This window comes from Erpetoichthys calabaricus, chromosome 11 (genome assembly GCF_900747795.2).
Source record: "Erpetoichthys calabaricus chromosome 11, fErpCal1.3, whole genome shotgun sequence".
NCBI lineage: Eukaryota > Metazoa > Chordata > Cladistia > Polypteriformes > Polypteridae > Erpetoichthys > Erpetoichthys calabaricus.
Window position 1 is genome coordinate 45,396,478 of NC_041404.2, and position 20,513 is coordinate 45,416,990.

Below are 20,513 nucleotides of genomic sequence, written 5' to 3' on the forward strand. Positions count from 1 at the left end.
TGGTGGTGTGTGACATGATTGAGGTTTGCTCAGACCACCGCACTGCTGAGGCTTATTTAATCACAAGTTGCAGATACATGGACGCACTTGCACAGCTCTGCAGCATTTCTGTAAGCTCAAACTGACTACAGGGGTAGCAATGGTTAACTGACATGCAAAAGAGAAAATTACCGTATACATAAAATACTACTTGAAGTGACCTCTCTCAAGCTAAACTGGAAACAGTAAAGAAATTCATAACTGAAGTTGTACAGAAGGTTTCTCTGTTGTTTTGAGGTTAGATGATATGCAAATGAGGGTTGCTTAGGATTTAGTTATTGTATCCGTTGACTATTAATTTATTTGTATTAGCAGTGGAACTTAAAAAAAGCTTTGAATAAAAATTACCCTTTATTGAAGATTATTTTAGTAACCATAGTCCATATGTTAGGGGGTCACTCTGTCTATGTCTATGACAAGTATTCACACTACCTTGGAAGTGTTCACATTTTATCACCCTTAACAAAAGGATATGTGTCTGTGTGTCTTTCTGTATGCCCATCCAGTTGCTATGTAATTCCAAAAGATGGAGCATCACAAACAATATTAGTATTTATCATTTCAACATAAACATTACACTGCTTTTATTAATTCTACAGCAAGTAAACAACCCTAAGCATAAGTCTCCAGCAAGAGGGTGCTTGCTCTCGGGAAATGTGCTGTTAAAAGAAATGCAGGGCATACCCAAACTTGTATATATACCCCTTCAGTAACCATGGCAGAAGTAATCAGACAAGAGAAATATGGAGACTGTGGGTCTTTCCTTCTAACATCCTGTACACGTGTTGCGAATCTTTTTGATGTTTGCTCCATGTATACCGCTGCTCTGATTTCTCTGATCTCTGATTTACTGGGACACTGTGAAAATAAAATTCAGGGCCAATACATAGAGTACCAGAGACCTGGCTGAATCGTGGATCTCTAATGAAAACATAATTAACAAAAACTTGGAGTTGAACCCAGCATGTGCAGGCTTAAAAAGAAGAACATCCAAATAATTAAAAAGACTTCCGAACTCCACCTTATTAATCTAACCACCCTTACACCCCACCCTTCACTTGCTATATGTTGCTTTTGATTCCTGTTTGTCTGATTATTTTCCTCTGATGATGACACCTGGCAGATTGTCGAAAGCTAAGGAATAAAAACTTATTTTAAGATACATGACTCATTTTCAACCTTTGTGTATCCATCCATCCATTATCCAACCCGCTGCATCCAAACACAGGGTCACGGGGGTCTGCTGGAGCCAATCCCAGCCAACACAGGGCACAAGGCAGGAACCAATCCTGGGCAGGGTGCCAGCCCACCGCAGGACACACACAAACACACCCACACACCAAGCCCAATTTAGAAGTGCCAATCCACCTAACCTGCATGTCTTAGGACTGTGGGAGGAAACCGGAGCACCCAGAGGAAACCCAAGCAGACACGGGGAGAACATGCAAACTCCACGCAGGGAGGACCCGGGAAGTGAACCCAGGTCCCCAGGTCTCCCAACTGCGAGGCAGCAGCGCTACCCACTGTGCCACTGTGCCGCCCCCTTTGTGTATCTCTAACTACAAATATATATATTGTGATGTGTGAGTCGCTGTCTTGCACCCCAAAACACGAGGCTGAGTCTCAGTCCTTTAGCAAAACCTGCTTTACTCAGCTTGAAACAGGAACAGCAGTTATTTATTGTAGCAGGATCTACCACTCTCCGATACACCGACACAGCAAGCAGGCAGGGACTGGTTGCCCACTGTTGGTACAACAGCAAGTTCACAGACTCCCTGTGTAAAGTATCTGCAGTTTGATGGTTGGAACATTTAACACCACCCATTGAACTGGCCTTGAACTCGCTTTCTGTCTCCTCTCTTGTGCAGAAAGGCTATCTGTTCTTTTTGATCTGAGAAGGGAGCGAATGCAGGACAACATCATTGTTACTGCTTGCATGCTGCTTGTGTTTGAGTGACAGTTCCTGTCTGAATAAAGGCTTTGAGAATTTTCCTGTCTTGACAACAATAAAGCTGATTCTTTTTGGAAACCTGGACTCACCTCTTTCTCCCTTGTGCAAGTCTGTGACCCACACATCACAATATATATACTCAGTATTCCTCACTAAAGAACTGAACGATGACCACACTGCTTTTTGTGCCATATTCCTCTCATCTGATTGGTTACTGATCACTGATCTCATCTGATTGGTTTTGTACCATATTCCTCTCATGTGATTGGTTACTGGTCATATGAAAAAGTTTGGGAACCCCTGTTAATTCTTTGGATTTTTGTTTATCATTGACTGAGCTTTCAAAGTAGCAACTTCCTTTTAATATATGACATGCCTTATGGAAACAGTAGTATTTCAGCAGGGGCATTAAGTTTATTGGATTAACAGAAAATATGCAATATGTCTCATAACAAAATTAGACAGGTGCATAAATTTGGGCACCCCAACAGAGATATGACATCAATACTTAGTTGAGCCTCCTTTTGCAAATCTAACAGCCTCTAGACGCTGTCCTCCTATAGCCTTTGATGAGTGACTGAGTCTAGATGGAGGTATTTCTGACCATTCTTCATACAAAATCTCTCCAGTTCAGTTAAATTTGTTGGCTGTAGAACATGGACAGCCTGCTTCAAATCATCCCATAGATTTTCAATGATATTCAAGTCAGGGGACTATGACGGCCATTCCAGAACATTGTACTTCTCCATCTGCATGAATACCTTTGTAGATTATGAACTGTGTTTGGGGTCACTGTCTTGATGGAATATACAACCCCTGCGTAACTTCAACTTTCTGACTTGATGCTTGAACATTATCCTGAAGAATTTGTTGATATTGGGTTGAATTCATCCGACCCTCGACTTTAACAAGGGCCCCAGTCCCTGAACTAGCCACACAGCCCCACAACATGATGGAACCTCCACCAAATTTGACAGTAGGTAGCAGGTGTTTTCTTGGAATGCGGTGTTCTTCCGCAATGCAAAGGGCTTTTTGTTGTGACCAAATAACACAATTTTTGTCTCATCAGTCCAAAGCACTTTGTTCCAAAATGAATCTGGCTTGTCTAAATGAGCATTTGCATACAATAAGAGACTCTGTTTGTGGCGTGAGTGCAGAAAGGGCTTCTTTCTCATCACCCTGCCATACAGATGTTCTTTGTGCAAATTGTGCTGAATTGTAGAACAATGTACAGATACACCATGTGCAGCAAGATGTTCTTGCAGGTCTTTGGAGGTGATCTGTGGGTTGTCTGTAACCATTCTCACAATCCTGCACATATGCGCTCCTGTATTTTTCTTGGCCTGCCAGACCTGCTGGGTTTAACAGCAACTGTGCCTGTGGCCTTCCATTTCCTGATTCCATTCCTTACAGTTGAAACTGACAGTTTAAACCTCTCAGATGGCTTTTTGTAGCCTTCCCCTAAACCACGAGACTCAACAGTCTTTGTTTTCAGATCTTTTGAGAGTTGCTTTGAGGATCCCATGCTGTCACTCTTCAGAGGAGAGTCAAAGGGAAGCACAACTTGCAATTGACCACCTTAAATACCTGTTCTCATGATTGGACACACCTGTCTATGACGTTAAAGACTTAAGGAGCTCATCCAACCAATTTGGTGTTTCATGTAATCAGCATTGAGCAGTGACATGCATTCAAATCAGCAAAATTACAAGAGGACCCAAATTTTTGCACAGCCAGTTTTTCACATTTGATTTAATTTCATACAACTAAATACTGCTTCACTAAAAATCTTTGTTCAGAAAACACCCCAGTGCTGAGATGTTCCTAGGAAATGAAAGACATACCTCTGTTATCTTTTTTGTTGAAAGAAGAGTCAATTATTATGCAGGCTGAGAGGGGCTCCCAAACTTTTTCATTTGACTGTATGTATACAGGTTCAAGTATGTCCTGCATTTCTATAAAGAACACAGTCCCGGGGAGCAAGCATCCCCTGCTGGAGACAACTTAAAGCCAAAACTACACAGGAATGGCTTCAAAATGTTAATGTGCTTGGTTTGCTAACGCAGATGGCATACGTCAATCCAATGGAGAATTTGTGGCTAGACTTGATAAAAGCTGTTAACTCATGATCACCATGCAGCCTGGCAGAGCTGGAGCAGTTTGGCAAAGAAAAATGGCACAGTGTAACTGTGCAAAGCTGTTAGAGAGAGAGAAACCTGAACAGACTGATGTCATAACTGCCATTAGGAAATAATGAGTTAAAGAGGGAATATTTATGTGATCAATTATTTGTAATACATTTACACCACTTTACAGAGATCTCTTTGCACTTTGACATTAAAAAGTATTTTTTCTGCTGATCTGTGTCAAAAAGACCAATGAATCCATTGTAATTTGTTGTTGTATAAAAATTAAAATGTGAAAACGTCCAAGAGGATGAATATTTTTGATTGACATTGTAACGTGAAAGGTTGAGGAAGAACAAGGATTAATCAACAGTTATCAGCACTTTTATGATAATTTTGTTCAGGTTGGCTGTACGGCTTTCCATGCACACATGTCTGTGGTCACAGTGGTAAAGTTTTGTCTGTAAGAATTTTGAAATTAGAAAGAGTAGTGCCCCCTCCATGAATATAGACAACTGCTTGCTAAAGGGCGCTAAGGAAGATCTCACCTCATACTTGCCCCATCTCACTTGCCTAATTCTTTTGTTTTCTTTCCTAGACTTTCCTGCCTTTGAAGTGGATGGCTCCCGAGAGCATTTTCCACAACTTGTACACCACACAGAGTGATGTCTGGTCATATGGCATCTTATTATGGGAGATCTTTACTCTTGGTAAGCACTGAGCAACACACTTTAAAATCCTACCTTGCACTTTTTTACTGCTTCTTTTCATCTTTATATGCACCCTGATTGAAGGGATGGATTGTGACAAGAAGTCAATGCCAGTATGTGCAGATATTCTGCACTCCAGTAGACGTACTGATATCAAAAGAATTGATCTTTTACTCAAAAGCCACATTAGTGTAAACCAAATACACAATCAGACAATAAATGCATTAAATATTTTGAGCGCCTCAGTGGATGCTGTACCCCAATTATAATAAAATGACTAGAGAATGGTCCATAGAGAACTTCCATGTAAAATTTTCCGATAATGCAGAAAATGATTCAAGGGAAGATTTTACAGTATGACACAATTGATTGTACTGTACAATAATATACAATCAAGTACATTACATAATATTTATTAAGTACAAATATGAATGTAGAGTAAAATAAAGAAGAAATGTCATGTCATTTCTAATCTGTTTGATCCAGTGCAGGGTCGCGGGGGGTTCTGCAGCCAGTCCCAGCTAGCATAGGATGTAAGGAAGGAACAAACTCTGGACAGGGTGCCAGACCTTTGCTGAGTGAACACAGATCTAACACACTGGTGCCAATTTAATGTCCCCAATTCACTTAACCTGCATGTCTTCGGACAGTAGGAAGAAACCAGAGCACTTGAAGGAAACGTACGCAGACACAAAAAGATGCAGGGAGGACCCGGGATACAAACTCTGGTCTCCTTACTGCGAAGCACTGAGCCATCCTCCCAATCAAATGAACAACTTAAATATATAAATTAATATGAAATTAAACACATCTGATCCAATGAGGTGATCAAGCTGCATAGACAGACGGATTGGTGCACAGGGCAAACCTAATGCCTCTGTGCATGTTGACCTTTACAGATCTATTGTGTGTTTGTTTGTGTTTGTTGTTTATTCATTTCTTTCTCTTCATCATCCAGTATGTACTCTGGTAGCTTTCTTAACTTAGAAATGTCTTTGAGTGTGCCTGTGTCAAATCAAATCAATTCAAATCAAACTTAATTTGCCACATACAAATGATATATGCTTAGATGCTCAACTCCAATGACCATGCCTTTAAGAAGAATATAAAAGGACAATAACAATAAGACATAACTTCATAAAAATTCAAACATCATTCGTAGAATTATAAATATGTGATAAAAATGAAATGACAATTTTAATAACATAAATTAAAATTAGGGTTAGGGTTCTCAAGAACTACTCGTACAAAATTCTGCAAATCAAAAGGCCTAGTCACATGGCTAAATGGAACAGACTACAAAAATCCTGCCTAATTTAACAATTATTGTAGGACATAAGTCAAACTCTTTTTGAAAAAGGTGAAGATAAGTACTTGACCAAATATAATAGGCATGAAGCCCGTAACAGGATAAACACAATGAAACTTGTTTAAAGAAAATAAACTCTGATTAGAACTGGCCTATCATTGTACACAGTTCTCAGTGTTAAGAGTGAATATCCATAGAACCACTTGTTCTAAATTGTTCTGTCTTTTTTGGGATGTGAGTCATCCATGTGCTCTACAAAAAGTAAGACAATGCATCATTTTCTGACAAAAATCTTACTTTAAGACATGGAAACAGGCAGACACACATGCTGAAATGCTAAATCAGTTATTTCCTTGACATTTTGAACACCATAAATTTAGAATTTCAACTTAACTTGATAACAAATTGTTTTGCCCCGATCACCAAACTTCCATTTACATTGAAGTGATAAAAATATACGAATCATTCTGTATAATAATTGTTCCCTTAACAACAGAATAAAGCATCACCAAGTGAGACAAAACCTGTCTGTATGCTGTAAGCAGTGTAAACACTCCAGTCGGTGCAGGACTCACACACACAGCAAAGAAGAGAGAGAGAGAGAGTGACAAAAATAATAACTCACCGCATGTGAGCCCCCTCGGTATGTGTTCATTATAACTTGTTTAGGATTCTCTGTGCCCTTGTCATTCATATTAAACAAACCTAACACTTGTGATTTAGTCTGACTCTGTTTTGGCACCTTCCTTGCTGCTAATGCTTGCACATTTCCCATACCTACCACTTAGTTAGTTAGTGTTAGTTGCTTGCCAATCACGATTAATATGGGTGTTTTCTACGATAAGGATAGATTGAGAAAGATTATTCTTACCAATATTATCTGTAATAAAAGTTGTGGTTATCACTTCATACACTTTCTAATATGTGTACTGTAATTTATGAAAAATGATACTCTGACATCAGGCAAGTTACTTCTTATCTATCCTTTTTACCCCCAGAATTGTAAGTGCCAACATAATGATAAGCTCCTTAGCCATAACATGTGGCAATAATATGAAATCAAGGTTAAAGCTAATTTATGAAACAGCACACTTTTACTTAAGATTGCAAAATGTCTTTAAATGTTGAAAAGTTTTGTCTCTCTGACCAAACATTGAACTTTGTAAGATGGAATGTCAAAGGTCTTAATTTTGATCTAAAAAGAAAAAAGTTTTCTCTCGCCTGCCAGGCTTAAAAGCTAAGATAGCATTTTTACAGGAGACATAGCAAGTAAGGACCAATTCCAATTGCAAAGAGACTGGATCAGGTGAAATTTTCACTCCAGTTGTGCAAAGAAAATCAGATATGAGGGAATCTTAATACATAAAACAATCTAATTTGTAGCGTCAGACATACTATCTGATTCTGAAGGGCGCTATGTCATAATGATGGGTAATTTATGAGGAGGACACTGGGGGCACATTTTAAATTCTAAAGTTCTAAATATAATTCAGCTAAACTATACACACATACACTCAATATGTGAAACACATTTTAAAGCAGTTGTCACATTACACAAATTCTAGTTGAAGAATATGTCAAACTTGATAAATGAGTTGCTGTTCTCATCATTTCAGTAAGTCAATTTATATGGCTAGAAATCACCAAGGATGTCAAGGTACCCGACTGTGTGACACCTTTCTAGCCCACTTTTACACTTTCAAAATAAATTTCAAATCTAAAGTAATCTTGATATATATTTAATTTTATCCAAAACATATTGGCATCAATTCCCAATATGAGCACTCATAAAATTATAATGGCAGGAGATTTTAATTGTGTTTTAAATCTAGACTTGGATAGACCATCAACTATAGTGACAATAACATCTAATACCGCAAAGACAATCACACAGTTTGCAATGGTGCATAATTTATCATACCCAAGGAAATTCTTAAATCCAAATACAAAATGATATTCATTTAACTCACCAGTATATCATGGTTACTCAAGAACTGATTATTTCTTTATCGAAAATAATTTAATGCCCACTACCAAATATTGTTACTACGATGCTATTGTTATCTCTGATCATGCCCCTCTGTCTTGGAGTTTGAATCACTATGCCGCACACATTAATTTTGTAGCTGGCATAGAAAAATGGTACTCTGTATTGTGTGTTTATAAAGGATCTACATTAACGACTTTGATCGTATGCATAAATCTCCCACATAACATAATGCTGAGTTGACACCAGCGCCAAATAAAAAGTTTGGGCAAGAAATATCATCATGGTTTCTTTTTGGGTTAGAATAGGGGATGTGAGCTATGGCTTAGGGTTAGGATTGGGGTTAGGGTTCATTCATTAATTAATTGTGAATTCATAAGTATATATTGTATTTTTATGTTAGTAAGAATTACTTTCAAATGCTTTGAAAAAGCTACATTTTGTTTTATCCAATGCCTTCCGAGTCACCTGTAAGAGAAATCCCCCACATATGATATACCTATCATTCTGTCTTGATGTCTAGTTATGTAAGATTTTTTATGTCATTCAAGCACGGTATCAGTTTTTTTTTTCTGTGTGGCACCTCTCAACTCACTGGTATAAGAAAATTCGATCAATCTTGATATCTAGTTATGTAAGATTTCAAGCTTTTTGGTGTTCACCCCTATTTTTGACTTTCTAGACCTGAAGTACAGTAATTTTTAGGCCATATTTTGTGCAGGAAATTAGACTCTTATGATAAAGAGTGAACCAATAGGTGTCTTCTGCAAAATGATCAGAAGGACTTGAGGTTGTTCAGGCCACATCAACCAACCCCAGAGTTTTACCCCGCAGTGGGATACCAGGAGTCAAAGTTACTTCTTTTCACAAAACTTTGAAAAAATAAGAATCCATAATATAAGCACGTGGAGTATCATTTCATTCTAATTTGTGGTTGCTGATCATGAATATGATAATATTTTTAACACTTGATTTTTTACTGGTGGCCCTAGCTCTGTAAAAGCCACTCTCAGAAGGTTAAAAATGATACATTTCAAACATTACCATTTAAGGAATTGTTTTAGACAATTACAAGGTAGGTGATTATGAATATGATGTTATTTTTGATTTTTTATTCTTCACCAGGGATCTAGCCTCCTATGGATTACTATCAGAGGCTGAAAAATGACCCAATTCTATTACAAATGAGAATATTTAAACGTTGAACATTTAAATTGAAGCACACCTTTTAATTTTTCAAACATTTGATGCAACTATTCGTGTTTATTATGTGCATCTACCTCATGAATTAAATTATTACTTTTCTTATGAATACCCCAAATTAAGGTGGCTTACACTAATTCAGAATTTTTTAAAATTACTTGTTAAGTCCAAAAGAATATCATTAATGGACATGCCTAGTAATCTGACTGGGCAAATACAGCCAATTGAGGCCCATTCAGAATGACAAATCTGTTTTAAATTAACCTTTGAAAATGTATATATGGAGTAGAAATAAGACAACAAAAAGATCATAAATTGTATAATTGATGAAAAAACAAAAGATTATAAACAGCGCACAGTTGTGCAGAGCGACTTCACAGATGTGAGTCTTCAACCAGCTGTCTCCAGATGGTTATGAGGCAGAGCAAGCAGAAGGAGCAGGTCCAGGAAGTCAGCAAGTGATGTTAGAGGTCTTCAACTATCAATCTTCTGCTCTGCAAATAGAGGAAAAGGAGATGCAGTTAGAATCAGTGCCACTGCATGACTCAGAGTAGAAATTACCATCAGATAAGCCCTAAAGTTGTCTCCCAAACACATGTGTGTGACAATGTAGAGTGTTTATATGGTAGAGTCTAAGAGTTAAATCAACACTGCTAATCTTTGCTGTGTGGAAGAAGTGAGTGAACAGGACAAGTTTAAGGTGTTCCATCCACACCCCACCACACTGGCAAGCCCTCTAGAAAGTAGAAGAAAAAAGCAAACGTTTTGTGGTAGCTTAGTGGAAGACAGAGTTAAAATGGACATGGAGGTTAGTCCAGCACACCATAATAGTACGTAAAGCCCCAGTAGAGCTGGGAAACATTTTAAAATTGACTAAGGTGATTTACCCTAGTACAGCGTTTCTCAACCTTTAAGTATTTGCAACCCGAGTTTTCATAACAGTTTTAATCGCACCCCCCTAACGCTTTTTTGAAAGGAGCCCACTAATACCAATTTGTTCTTTTTTAATTAATGATATATCATAGATACATATTTTATTATACCTACTTAACTTTTATCGACATTTATCTAACTCTATAGTTATTTTTCTAGTATCAGAATGTAGTTTAAGTTAATTTGTTTTGGTTTCAATAGATGTATTTTTCATATTTTTGATTCTTGTTTTCTTTTTTTCACATCTTCGTGCCCCCCTTTTTGTTACTTCGCAGGGGTTGCCCCACAGTTTGAGAATCACTGCCCTAGTAACTATACAAAACAGTGAGGTGTCATTTTGTGAAGGAGCTAACCATACATCTGTTCTCTAACCTGCTTTTGTAGACTGGGCCACAGGAAGCCAATGCTTATCCTGGCAGCACTGGCTGGTATGACAGAAGTAGCTGTGAATAAGACTCCAGCCTAGCAACCTTTGTAAGCAGTCATGTTTTCTTCTTTCTACAGGTGGGACCCCTTATCCTAATCTTCCTATGAATGAGTTGTTTTACACTGCCCTCAAGAGAGGCTACAGAATGTGCAAACCCACCCACGCAACAGATGAAATGTAAGTCCCTCTTCCTGGCTCTTATTTATTTTTTTATTTATGCCCTTATTAAAATTGCGTTTAATAAACATTGATTCATTTCCCCAGTTAGTTAACAAGAATACTGACATTTTTGTCTTCCGTATACAGGAACTTGCAATAATATTCCTCCCAATCGGTGTTTATCCTGTTTTGTCACATTACAACCTGGAATTAAAATGGATTTTTTGGAGGATTAGCAATATTTGATTTACACAACATGTATACCACTTAAAGGTGGAAAATATTTTTTATTCTGACACAAACAATAATTATGACAAAAAAACAGAAATCCTGAGTATGCATAGATATTCAACCAACCCCTAGTCAAAACTTTGTAGAGCCACCTTTCACTGCAATTCCAGCTGCAAGTCTCCTGGAGAATGTCTCAATTAGCTTAGCACATCTTAACACTGGGATTTTCACCCATTCTTCAAGGCCAAACTGCTCCAACTCCTTCAAGATGAACGGGTTGCATTGGTGTCCAGCCATCTTCAAGTCTTGCCACAGATTCTCTGTTGGATTGAGGTCTGGGCTTTGATGAAGTCAGTCTAGGATATTTCAGTGCTTCCCTTTAAAAAACTCCAGTGTAGCTTTACCAGTATGTTTAGGGTCATTTGTTGTCCCGCTGGAAAGTGAACCTTCATCTCAGTCTCAAGCTTCTGGCATAGTGGAACAGGTTTTCCTCATGAATTGTCCTGTATTTAGTGCCATCCAGCTTCCCTTCAATCCTAACCAGAATTCCTGCCCCATGTTTCACTGTGAAACATTAAGTGCACGCTTTGCAAGTGAGCTATGAATCCTGATTTCCACAGACAAAGTGTGGTGGCAAGGACCTTGGAGATGACAAGATATTTTAATTAGAAGACTTCTTACTCTAAAGTGTGATAACTTAATAGCATTTTTCTTCTTCTTGTAGAAAACTTGAGGGTTTTTTTCTTCTTCTTTTTTTCAGCTATGAAGTTATGCAAAAGTGCTGGGATGAAAAGTTTGAGAAAAGACCAGAATTTACAAGCCTGGTTCACTCTGTTGGGAACTTGTTAGCTGAGTCTTATAAGAAGGTAAGTTTTTGATTTATTGTTATAAATGATAAACAACTTTCTGCTCCTATTTTAGAAACATCTTAAGTACAAGTTTACAATGCCAAGGAGTTTATTGAGGAGTGTTGATAAATATGTAGCATCTTAAAGTAGATTTTGTAAACTGCCGAAAGGCAGGGTGGTCAGCCAAGGAGTTCCATGTCCTTAATTTTTGAGGAGTCTGTGCCTTGATTGCATCATTTACAATGACCACATTATCTAAAAAGATACCAATAAAAGTTATAATGATCCTGGTGAAAAACAACAACAACATTTTGTGACCACTAGGGGACATTATAGCACCCCAAACCCCAGACACAACAACCATAACACAAATTCCAATACAATAACAAAGGTTTATTTCCACAAATTCCTTACAAAAATCTTTAACAGTGGTATAAACACAACACAGTTCTTCTCTTTTTCTCTCTCCTTCCACTCCTCCATGTGAGCTTTGTTCTTCTTCCACCTGACTCCGACTCTCCTGGATGAGGTCAAGTGGCTTCTTTTTATCTCGGACCCAGGAGTACTTCCGGTGCTAGGGAATAACCCATTGGAAGTACTTCCAGGTCAAATGGGAGCCCCACAAAGAAGGGAACATTAACACCAGAAGCACCCCCAGCAGTCCCCCATTGACACTAACAGGGTTATCCCATAGGACTACAGGTCCCAGAATACCCAGCAGGTGTCCATGTGGGAATCCTGGCCCAGGAATTTTGCTGTCTAGCAACTGATAAGCTGTCTTCCACAGATGTGCCGATCATGCTTTGGGATGCTTTTCAGCGTGTAGCCCCGTTGGTAGGAGTCCCAAACAAGTTTAGAAACCTGATATATATATATATTGTAATAAGAATGACCCAGAGACATTGGGAAGGTTTGGGGTAGCCACCCATATAATATTTCCTGGCTGCAAAATTGATTAAACAGAACAGACATGTTCACATGACTGAGTCCAAAACAGAACTGATCATTGTCTTTAAGATAGCGGCTTTTAAATGCTCGCAGAGGATGTGATGTCTTCAGGACCAGAACCGGAAGTGATGTCGTTGATTGCTCCTGAACCATGCGAGATTTCCCGAGAATGGTCTGCAAGGAATTGAGAGAGAGAATTAGTACTCTTCGACACCCCCTGGTCTGGTGTGGAATCACATTTATTCAGGCCCATTAGTTGTCCCCTAAACATGCGTGTGTGACTATATATATATATATATATATATATATATATATATATATATATATATATATATTGTAACAGATTGAGGTGTGGCCCACCTCTTGAACCCTCAGGTACCACTCTAAACACCAGGTGAATGTACAATAATTATTTATTTTTCTACTGTACCGTGCACAAAGCACTCTCCACACCACACTCATAAACACTATTCTCCAACAATAAACAATACTCTCTCCTCCTCGCCCAGACACTTGCCACCCTACCTCCCAGCTCAGCTCAGTGTCTGGGCTTTCCCATAGTCCTTTTATATCCCCTGACCCGGAAGTGGTTCCTGGCCAAACCCACAAGTCCGTATTCCTTCTGGGTCAGGGTAAACAGTCCTTTTCTTCACCCCGGGAGCACTTCGTTTCTTCCCATCATGTGACTATGACGTACTCCCGGGTTATAGGGCACACAAGAGCCCACGAGCTCCCCTACAGTGACTCCCGGAGGTCCCCAAGGTATCCAGCAGGGCTGTGTATACCAACTACAAAGTCCATGAGGCCCTGCTGGAACTCGGGGCACCATCATGCTGTCCGGAGGGCTCCTCCTGGCGGCCTGGGGGTGGCGACCGGAGTCTGTAGCTGGTCGTCCATCACAATATATATATATATATATTATTTATATATATATTATTTATATATATGGCTTTAACTCCAAAGGCCAAATAGGAAAATATTTGCAGCAGGCTTTGGGGTTTGAAACAAAGCCCTGTGGCGTACAAGTGCTAATATGCATGCATGAGTGGAGATAAGGAACAATCTATTGCGCTGTCCTCAAAAGTTTGCGTCATGGAATTGACCTAATAGATTTGGAGCAATAGGCTCAAAAGGAAATTATGTCAGAACTTGCATCAGACATGTATTTCATTGTCTATGATGAGATTGTGGACCTGGGCACAGAAATACTCAAATGAAAAGGAGACAAAAGGATCTTTTAAAAGAAGAAATCTCTTCTTAAAGTCTATGTGCTAATAGTGTAGTATAGGCAATTCCATTTTGGTTGTTCTTCTCCACTTTAAGCCTCTCTGTGAGCCCACCAAACACAGCTGTTAATGGATTAGGAGGAATTGTGACACCAAGGCTGTCTAAAAGACATTTAAAGGTTTTGGTCCAGAATGATGTTAATATGGTGCAGGCCCAAAACATGTGGCCCAGTGAGGCTAGAACCTGATTGAAATGTTTGCATGTTGGATCTTGCCCTGGAAACATTTTGGACAATTTTAAATGAGACAGATGCACTCGATAAATCATTTTGAGTTGAATAATTGTATGCTTTGCGCATATGGAGCTCGAGTGAATTCTGTGCATTGCTACTTTCCACTCCTTTTCTGACATGTTGAGTAAGAGATCCTTTTCCCATTGTACTCTTAGATCTTTGAAAGGGAGGGACTGTTAAATGGTTTTATATATTATGGAAATGCTGTCTGAGTCCTCAAGACTGATCAATATTTTTTCTGGCATAGAGGTAGATGGGAGGTGAGGAAAATTGGGCAGGTTCTGTTTAGCAAAGTTTCTAATTTGAAGGTAGTGAAAGAAATGTGTTGCTGGAAAGTTAAATTTGGAGTGTAGTTGTTCATAGGATGCAAAGACATTGTCTATGTACAGATCTCTAAGTGATTTAATCCCGAATGTTTTCCAGTCTTTAAAAACTGCATATGTTTGAGAGGATGGGACAGGATCTTTAAAAGGAAAAATGTGGGTGCATAAAATGGATGACTTGAGGGACAGAACAATTTATTTAAAATCTGTCTAGCATCAGATAAGCTCATGCAGACGCGTTTCCTATTTGGCTGTCAACAAAACTGCTGAAAGTCTCTGCTAGGGAAGTAATTAGTCATTCATGCTTAGCAACCCAGGGGATTTTTTCCTACATCAGGGACTGATATAGGTGAATCAGTACCACATGAGGAAATGAATGTCCGCAACATCTGGATTAATTAGCTAAGTAATGTTTAAAAAAAGAAAACGTCCAAGTTACAGTTCTGCAATACACCACTTACTAATTCTAAAATGGTATGTGCAGCTTGTCAGGATCCTGATTAGGGAGATCCTTTAAAAAATAATTTGTATAAATATTGCATTTTTTTGTTTTGTTTTGTTTCTTACAGTGACATTTATTTATTTTTCAGAAATATGACCAAGTGGATGAAGAATTCTTTAAAAGTGATCATCCTGCAGTGGTCCGAACAAAGCCAAGGATTTTGGGGAGAGATAATTTAAGACCAGCTTCCTCTTCCTCAGAAAGACCTGATTCAGCCCTGAGTCCAGATAATGAATATATCATCCCAATACCGGATCCAAAGCCAGAGGAGGCTGAAGTGAAAGTAGCTGAAACAGAGACAAATACAAAGTAAATGACATTTATCACTATAAAAAGTTATTGTGTATACACTTGAAAATACAGTAATGTTAAGGGTGCTTTCCGTCATGTACAACTCCATTACGCCTGCTGCTACTTGTGTTTTAAATTATTCAGAAATAAAATTAAGTTCAGTCCAGTGCTAATTCAGATGCAATTGTAGTGTCTGCTTAACACTGAGACTAATATAAAAGTAGAGAGTCAAAAACACCTTGCAGATCCATCACCGAATATGACAACAGAATGGAGAGCAATGTGACTTAAGAGGTGACATTACAGACAGCCCAAGGAAATCAGACAATGCAGGAAGTTGATAAGTGACAGATATTAAGTCAATCCAGACAAAAAAATGTAAAACTCAGAATATTATCGTTGAAGAGCACTCATTCCACTTTGCAATGTACATTAAGCACATTTAGCTGAATTCATGTTTGGTAGCGTCAAAGGCCATCGCTTCTGATGAAGATGCTTTTAAGCTCATTCCACCTTTAGTTAACTGTATGCACTCTTTGTTACCTTTGTTGGCGTGTCTTCTTGGGAGGAAGGAAAGAAACGTTAACATCTATGCATCACTGACTTACAGTAGTGAAAAAAGTATGCAACGTTCTTACCATTATATTTGTTTGATGTTGTGTCATTTCTGTTAAGGTAATTTTGGTTACATGTTCTTGTTTTCTTCATTTAGTTTAGCCATTGCTGTAATGCAGTACATCATTTTTAGGGTCAGCAGCCTTACCACCTGCACTTCTAAAACAGGTCATCCCCCTGAAGCTAAGCATGGTCAGGCCCGGCCAGTACTTGAATGGGAGGCCAACCAGGAAAAATCTTGGGTTGCTGCTGGAAGAAGTGTTGGCATGGCCAGCAGGGAGTGCCCACCCTGTGATCTGAATGTGGATCCCTGTGCAGTGACGAGAATATTGTGCTGTAAAATTGGTGCCATTCTCTGATCCCGATGGTCCTGATTCTCTGTGGTCATAAAAGATCCCTGAGCATTGGGAAACATCTTACACATAGGATGTGTCCCAATGTTCTGGCTAAACTGCCCACTACAGCCTAGTCTTTCTGGCCGTAATCATCCCTTGTCTCTAACTGACTAACTTTCACCCCTTCACCACCTAACAGCTAATATGTGGTGAGTGTACTGGCACAAAATGGCTGTCATCACATCATCCAGGTGGATGCTGCACATTTGTGGTGGTTGAAGTGCCTCTCCACTCATAATGCAAAACACTTTGAGTAGTGATTAAAATCTATATATATAAAATCCCTGTGTGTATCCAGGTGTCCATGTGTGGGTGTCTTCTGGTGAAGTGCGCGGGGCATGGTGCGATGCGCGATATTACTGTTAGAGAAAGTTAGAGGTGTTTTACGGAAATACAAACCAGTATTACTGCGAGAGGAAATTATAGGTGACACATACAGTGACACATATTACAGCCACATACAAGCCAGTATTACTGTCAGAGGAGATTAAAGGCATATTACCGACGCGCTCGCTTGTATTACCGCCAGAGAAAATTAAAGGTATATTACGGACGTACAAGCCAGCGGACGTACAAGCCAGCGGACGTACAAGACGGTATCCTTCAATAAGGGCGCGCACAAAAAGGCGAGCCTCAAAAGGGCGACCTCAATTGGGCGCAGCGAATAAAGGCGCGCGTAAATAAAGATCTGCACCTTTGTTGCTCTTCACATATTCCAGAGCCATTTGAACTAAATTATCTACGGACGCCTTTATTCGCCGCGCTCAATTGAGGTTGCCCTTTTGAAGCTCGCCTTTTTGTGCGCGCCCTTATTGAATAGAGCCGTACAAGACAGTATTACTGTCACAGAAAATTAAAGACACACAATACACGGTGGAAGCCCACGAAGAACGGTCAGCTCAGCAAGTAAACATCAACAAAAGAAAGGCTGAAAGAAAGAAAAATACAACCAACAAAAAGAATGAGGTCAAAGTCCCTTGCCATTTAATATAGACTGTTCCTACTAATGTTTATGCACTACTGTTCTAGCGCCCGTTATTGTAACAGGCTAAATGACTAGTGCTATATAAATTTAAAGAATTATTATGCATATGTGAACAAATCGGTGGGTAGCAACCTCTCTAATCTGAGTTAAAAATAATGAAATAACTTCCTTGCACAAGAAACTTAACTCTTGAACAAGTCAGTTTAAACAAATTTCAGGTTTTGAAACAAATTTACCCAACCTGTAAATTCAACTGTTGTTTTGATGCCTATCCATAGTGCAAATCCTGCCTATTACGCCAAGTGTTTTGTCATGGAATCACACCACAATGTGCCCCAGTCTGGAAACTTGCTCTATGGTAACTGCTGGTGGTCATCTGTGAACCCATGAAGTCCAGAGCACAAAGGACCTAAGAAGCAGCTCCTTTTTATGCTAAGCAATAGGAGAACTCCAACACTTGTATTCCCCTAAACACTGCGGGTGGAGCATTTCCTGGTGGCAGCAGCTGAGCTCTGTCTCTCTTACACAGCTCCCACTTTTTTGTGCAGCATCATCACCACACTATCTTGAACTTTTTCTGCCATTTACCCATTGGCTACACATTCTACTGTGTCAATTATTCCTTCTTTTTTATAGAAAGTTTAAAATATACACAGGAGTCTGCTGATATTAGGGTATCGAGCACTGGAACCATGGGGCATAGCCAGGTGATTATTTTATTGTCTTCCATGCACAAGGGTCTGCCAACACCAACAAAAGTGTATAGGTCTAAGTTCTTGGTGTCCACAGTAAAGGGTTTGGGGGTTAAGTACCACTGTGAGGTGCCTTTTCTGTATAAAGTGCAATTTAAGGCAAGATCAATTCTAATTATCACAGAATTTCTTATTTTCCCATTCATCCCATGGTCATCATGACTTGGAGAGGTGTCTTGAGAGAGGAGTACACACGTACTCCTTTATCGAGTGGTTTGATGCTCCTGACCAGAAAGATATCCCTGTACTACGGTCTCCTTAGTTATGGACCTGAGCGAAATACTTTCAATATGAAGAATGAAACTCCATTTCTCTTAATAAATTTCAGATACTTGGTGATGGTCCTGCACACTACACACAAGCTTTTCTGCTGCTCGGCACCCTTATAAAAATATGATCTATTTTTGGCCATCACCTGTATGTTTAAAAGAGCTTCTTTATCTTTCTGAAGAAGACATTTTGATAGTATTTACAAAGCAGTATTTCCATGATGTTGTTGTGGATGAAAAAGGCACACTGAAAAGCAGGCAGATAATATTTTCTCAATTCTCTTTATTTATTTCATTCGGAGACACAGTAAGTAGAGATTCAAAAGAGCATAACTTGTTGCCGCAAAGCTCAATTGAACCCCGATAAAAAGCCAGGAGGGGTTTTTTATACTTCAGCATCTCATGATTAATAAGACAGAAAGAACATCCTTATCAAAACAGTAAAGTTAAACAATATGTCTGTTAAGCTAAGCATTATCTGTGTTTTCAAAGCTAAGCACAGGAGAGACGCCTTTGCATAGACTACATGTACTTTCTGCAGCCTTGTGACCTTGTCCCTGAAACATTCACTCTGAGAAGGGGAAAACAAGAAACAGCTTAGATTTTATTCATGTGGACACTATTTCTCCTGAACCCTGGAATAACATATTTTTGTTAGTTCATAAGCCAAAGCGTCTCTCACTGGCAAGTTACAAAATAGTTATTATAAAAATTCTAATTTACTAAACACACAAAATACATGGTGCTGAGGAGAACATTCTTCTTCTACATTGTCTACAGGACACAGGTTTTCCTCAAGAACAATTTCTTTTTACCAGGAATACTGAATTAAATATGGATATGATGTACGGTATATTGGGGACAGGCATAGTAGTCTTTATTTCCTTGGGAGCATTAAATGTGTTTTCTATTCTACAACCCCAATGTGTGGAAAATGCTAATAAGAACATGAAGGAGTGATTTGTAAATTCAGTTTGATCTGTATTCAAATACACACAGTATAAAGACAAATTATTTCATGTCTGCCCTAATCAACTACATTATTTTTTGAATATATACAGTATATTTCTTCTGAAACTGAAGTGTTCCAAAAAAGTTGGGACAGGGGTAGTGAAGGATGAAAAACAACGTGACAAATTGAAATAATAAGATGATTTGAAACAAGTAAGGCAATTATGTTCTAGTGCAGGGGCGAGCAGCGTCAGTCCTGGAGTGCTGCAGTGGCTGAACAATTTTGTTCCAGCTCAGTTGCTTCATTAGAAACCAGTCCTTACCAATAACAGATTTTATTTAATTTCATGGCTTATTAGTGCTTTAACTTGGCCATATCAGGTTATTCTTATATTGAAGATTTCTTCCTTTCTAAGAATGTCATTACAAGATTTGAAGCCCGTGACGGATGAGTAATTTTCAGTCCTTCACTTTTTTTCTCTTCACTTTCCTTCTTAGTATTTTATTAAACCAAACGGCACACGATGAATACACACAGGTGAAAATGGAAACAAGCAAGATGGAGAGGTGCAGGTTCCATTGTCATTTGCATTTTATGACTAGTAAGGAGCAATGAAAAACAGTGAATGTGACTGTTGAAGACTATCCATCCATCCATTTTCCAACCCGCTGAATCCGAACACAGGGTCACGGGGGTCTGCTGGAGCCAATCCCAGCCAACACAGGGCACAAGGCAGGAACCAATCCTGGGCAGGGTGCCAACCTACCGCAGGACACACACAAACACACACACACACCAAGCACACACTAGGGCCAATTTAGAATCGCCAATCCACCTAACCTGCATGTCTTTGGACTGTGGGAGGAAACCGGAGCACCTGGAGAAAACTCACTCAGACACGGGGAGAACATGCAAACTTGTTGAAGACTAAAAAAAAAGCAATTAAGGGTTTCAAGTCTTAACAAGCGAGACAATGAAATTGAAACAGAAAAATGTCACTTGAGCAATAAGTGCTTCATCAGCAATAACTGACTTCTCA

At 39.0% G+C, this 20,513-nt stretch overlaps 1 protein-coding gene across 1 annotated transcript in view; it reads left to right on the top strand.

The window, feature by feature from the left end:
• Positions 1-20,513, top strand: part of pdgfrb (platelet-derived growth factor receptor, beta polypeptide) — a 148,080-nt gene that overhangs the window by 123,624 nt on the left and 3,943 nt on the right. Inside the window, exons 19-22 of the mRNA XM_051933722.1 lie at positions 4,715-4,826; positions 10,763-10,862; positions 11,836-11,941; positions 15,304-15,524. Coding sequence (XP_051789682.1) covers positions 4,715-4,826; positions 10,763-10,862; positions 11,836-11,941; positions 15,304-15,524 — 539 coding nt within the window. The remainder of the gene's footprint in view (positions 1-4,714; positions 4,827-10,762; positions 10,863-11,835; positions 11,942-15,303; positions 15,525-20,513) is intronic.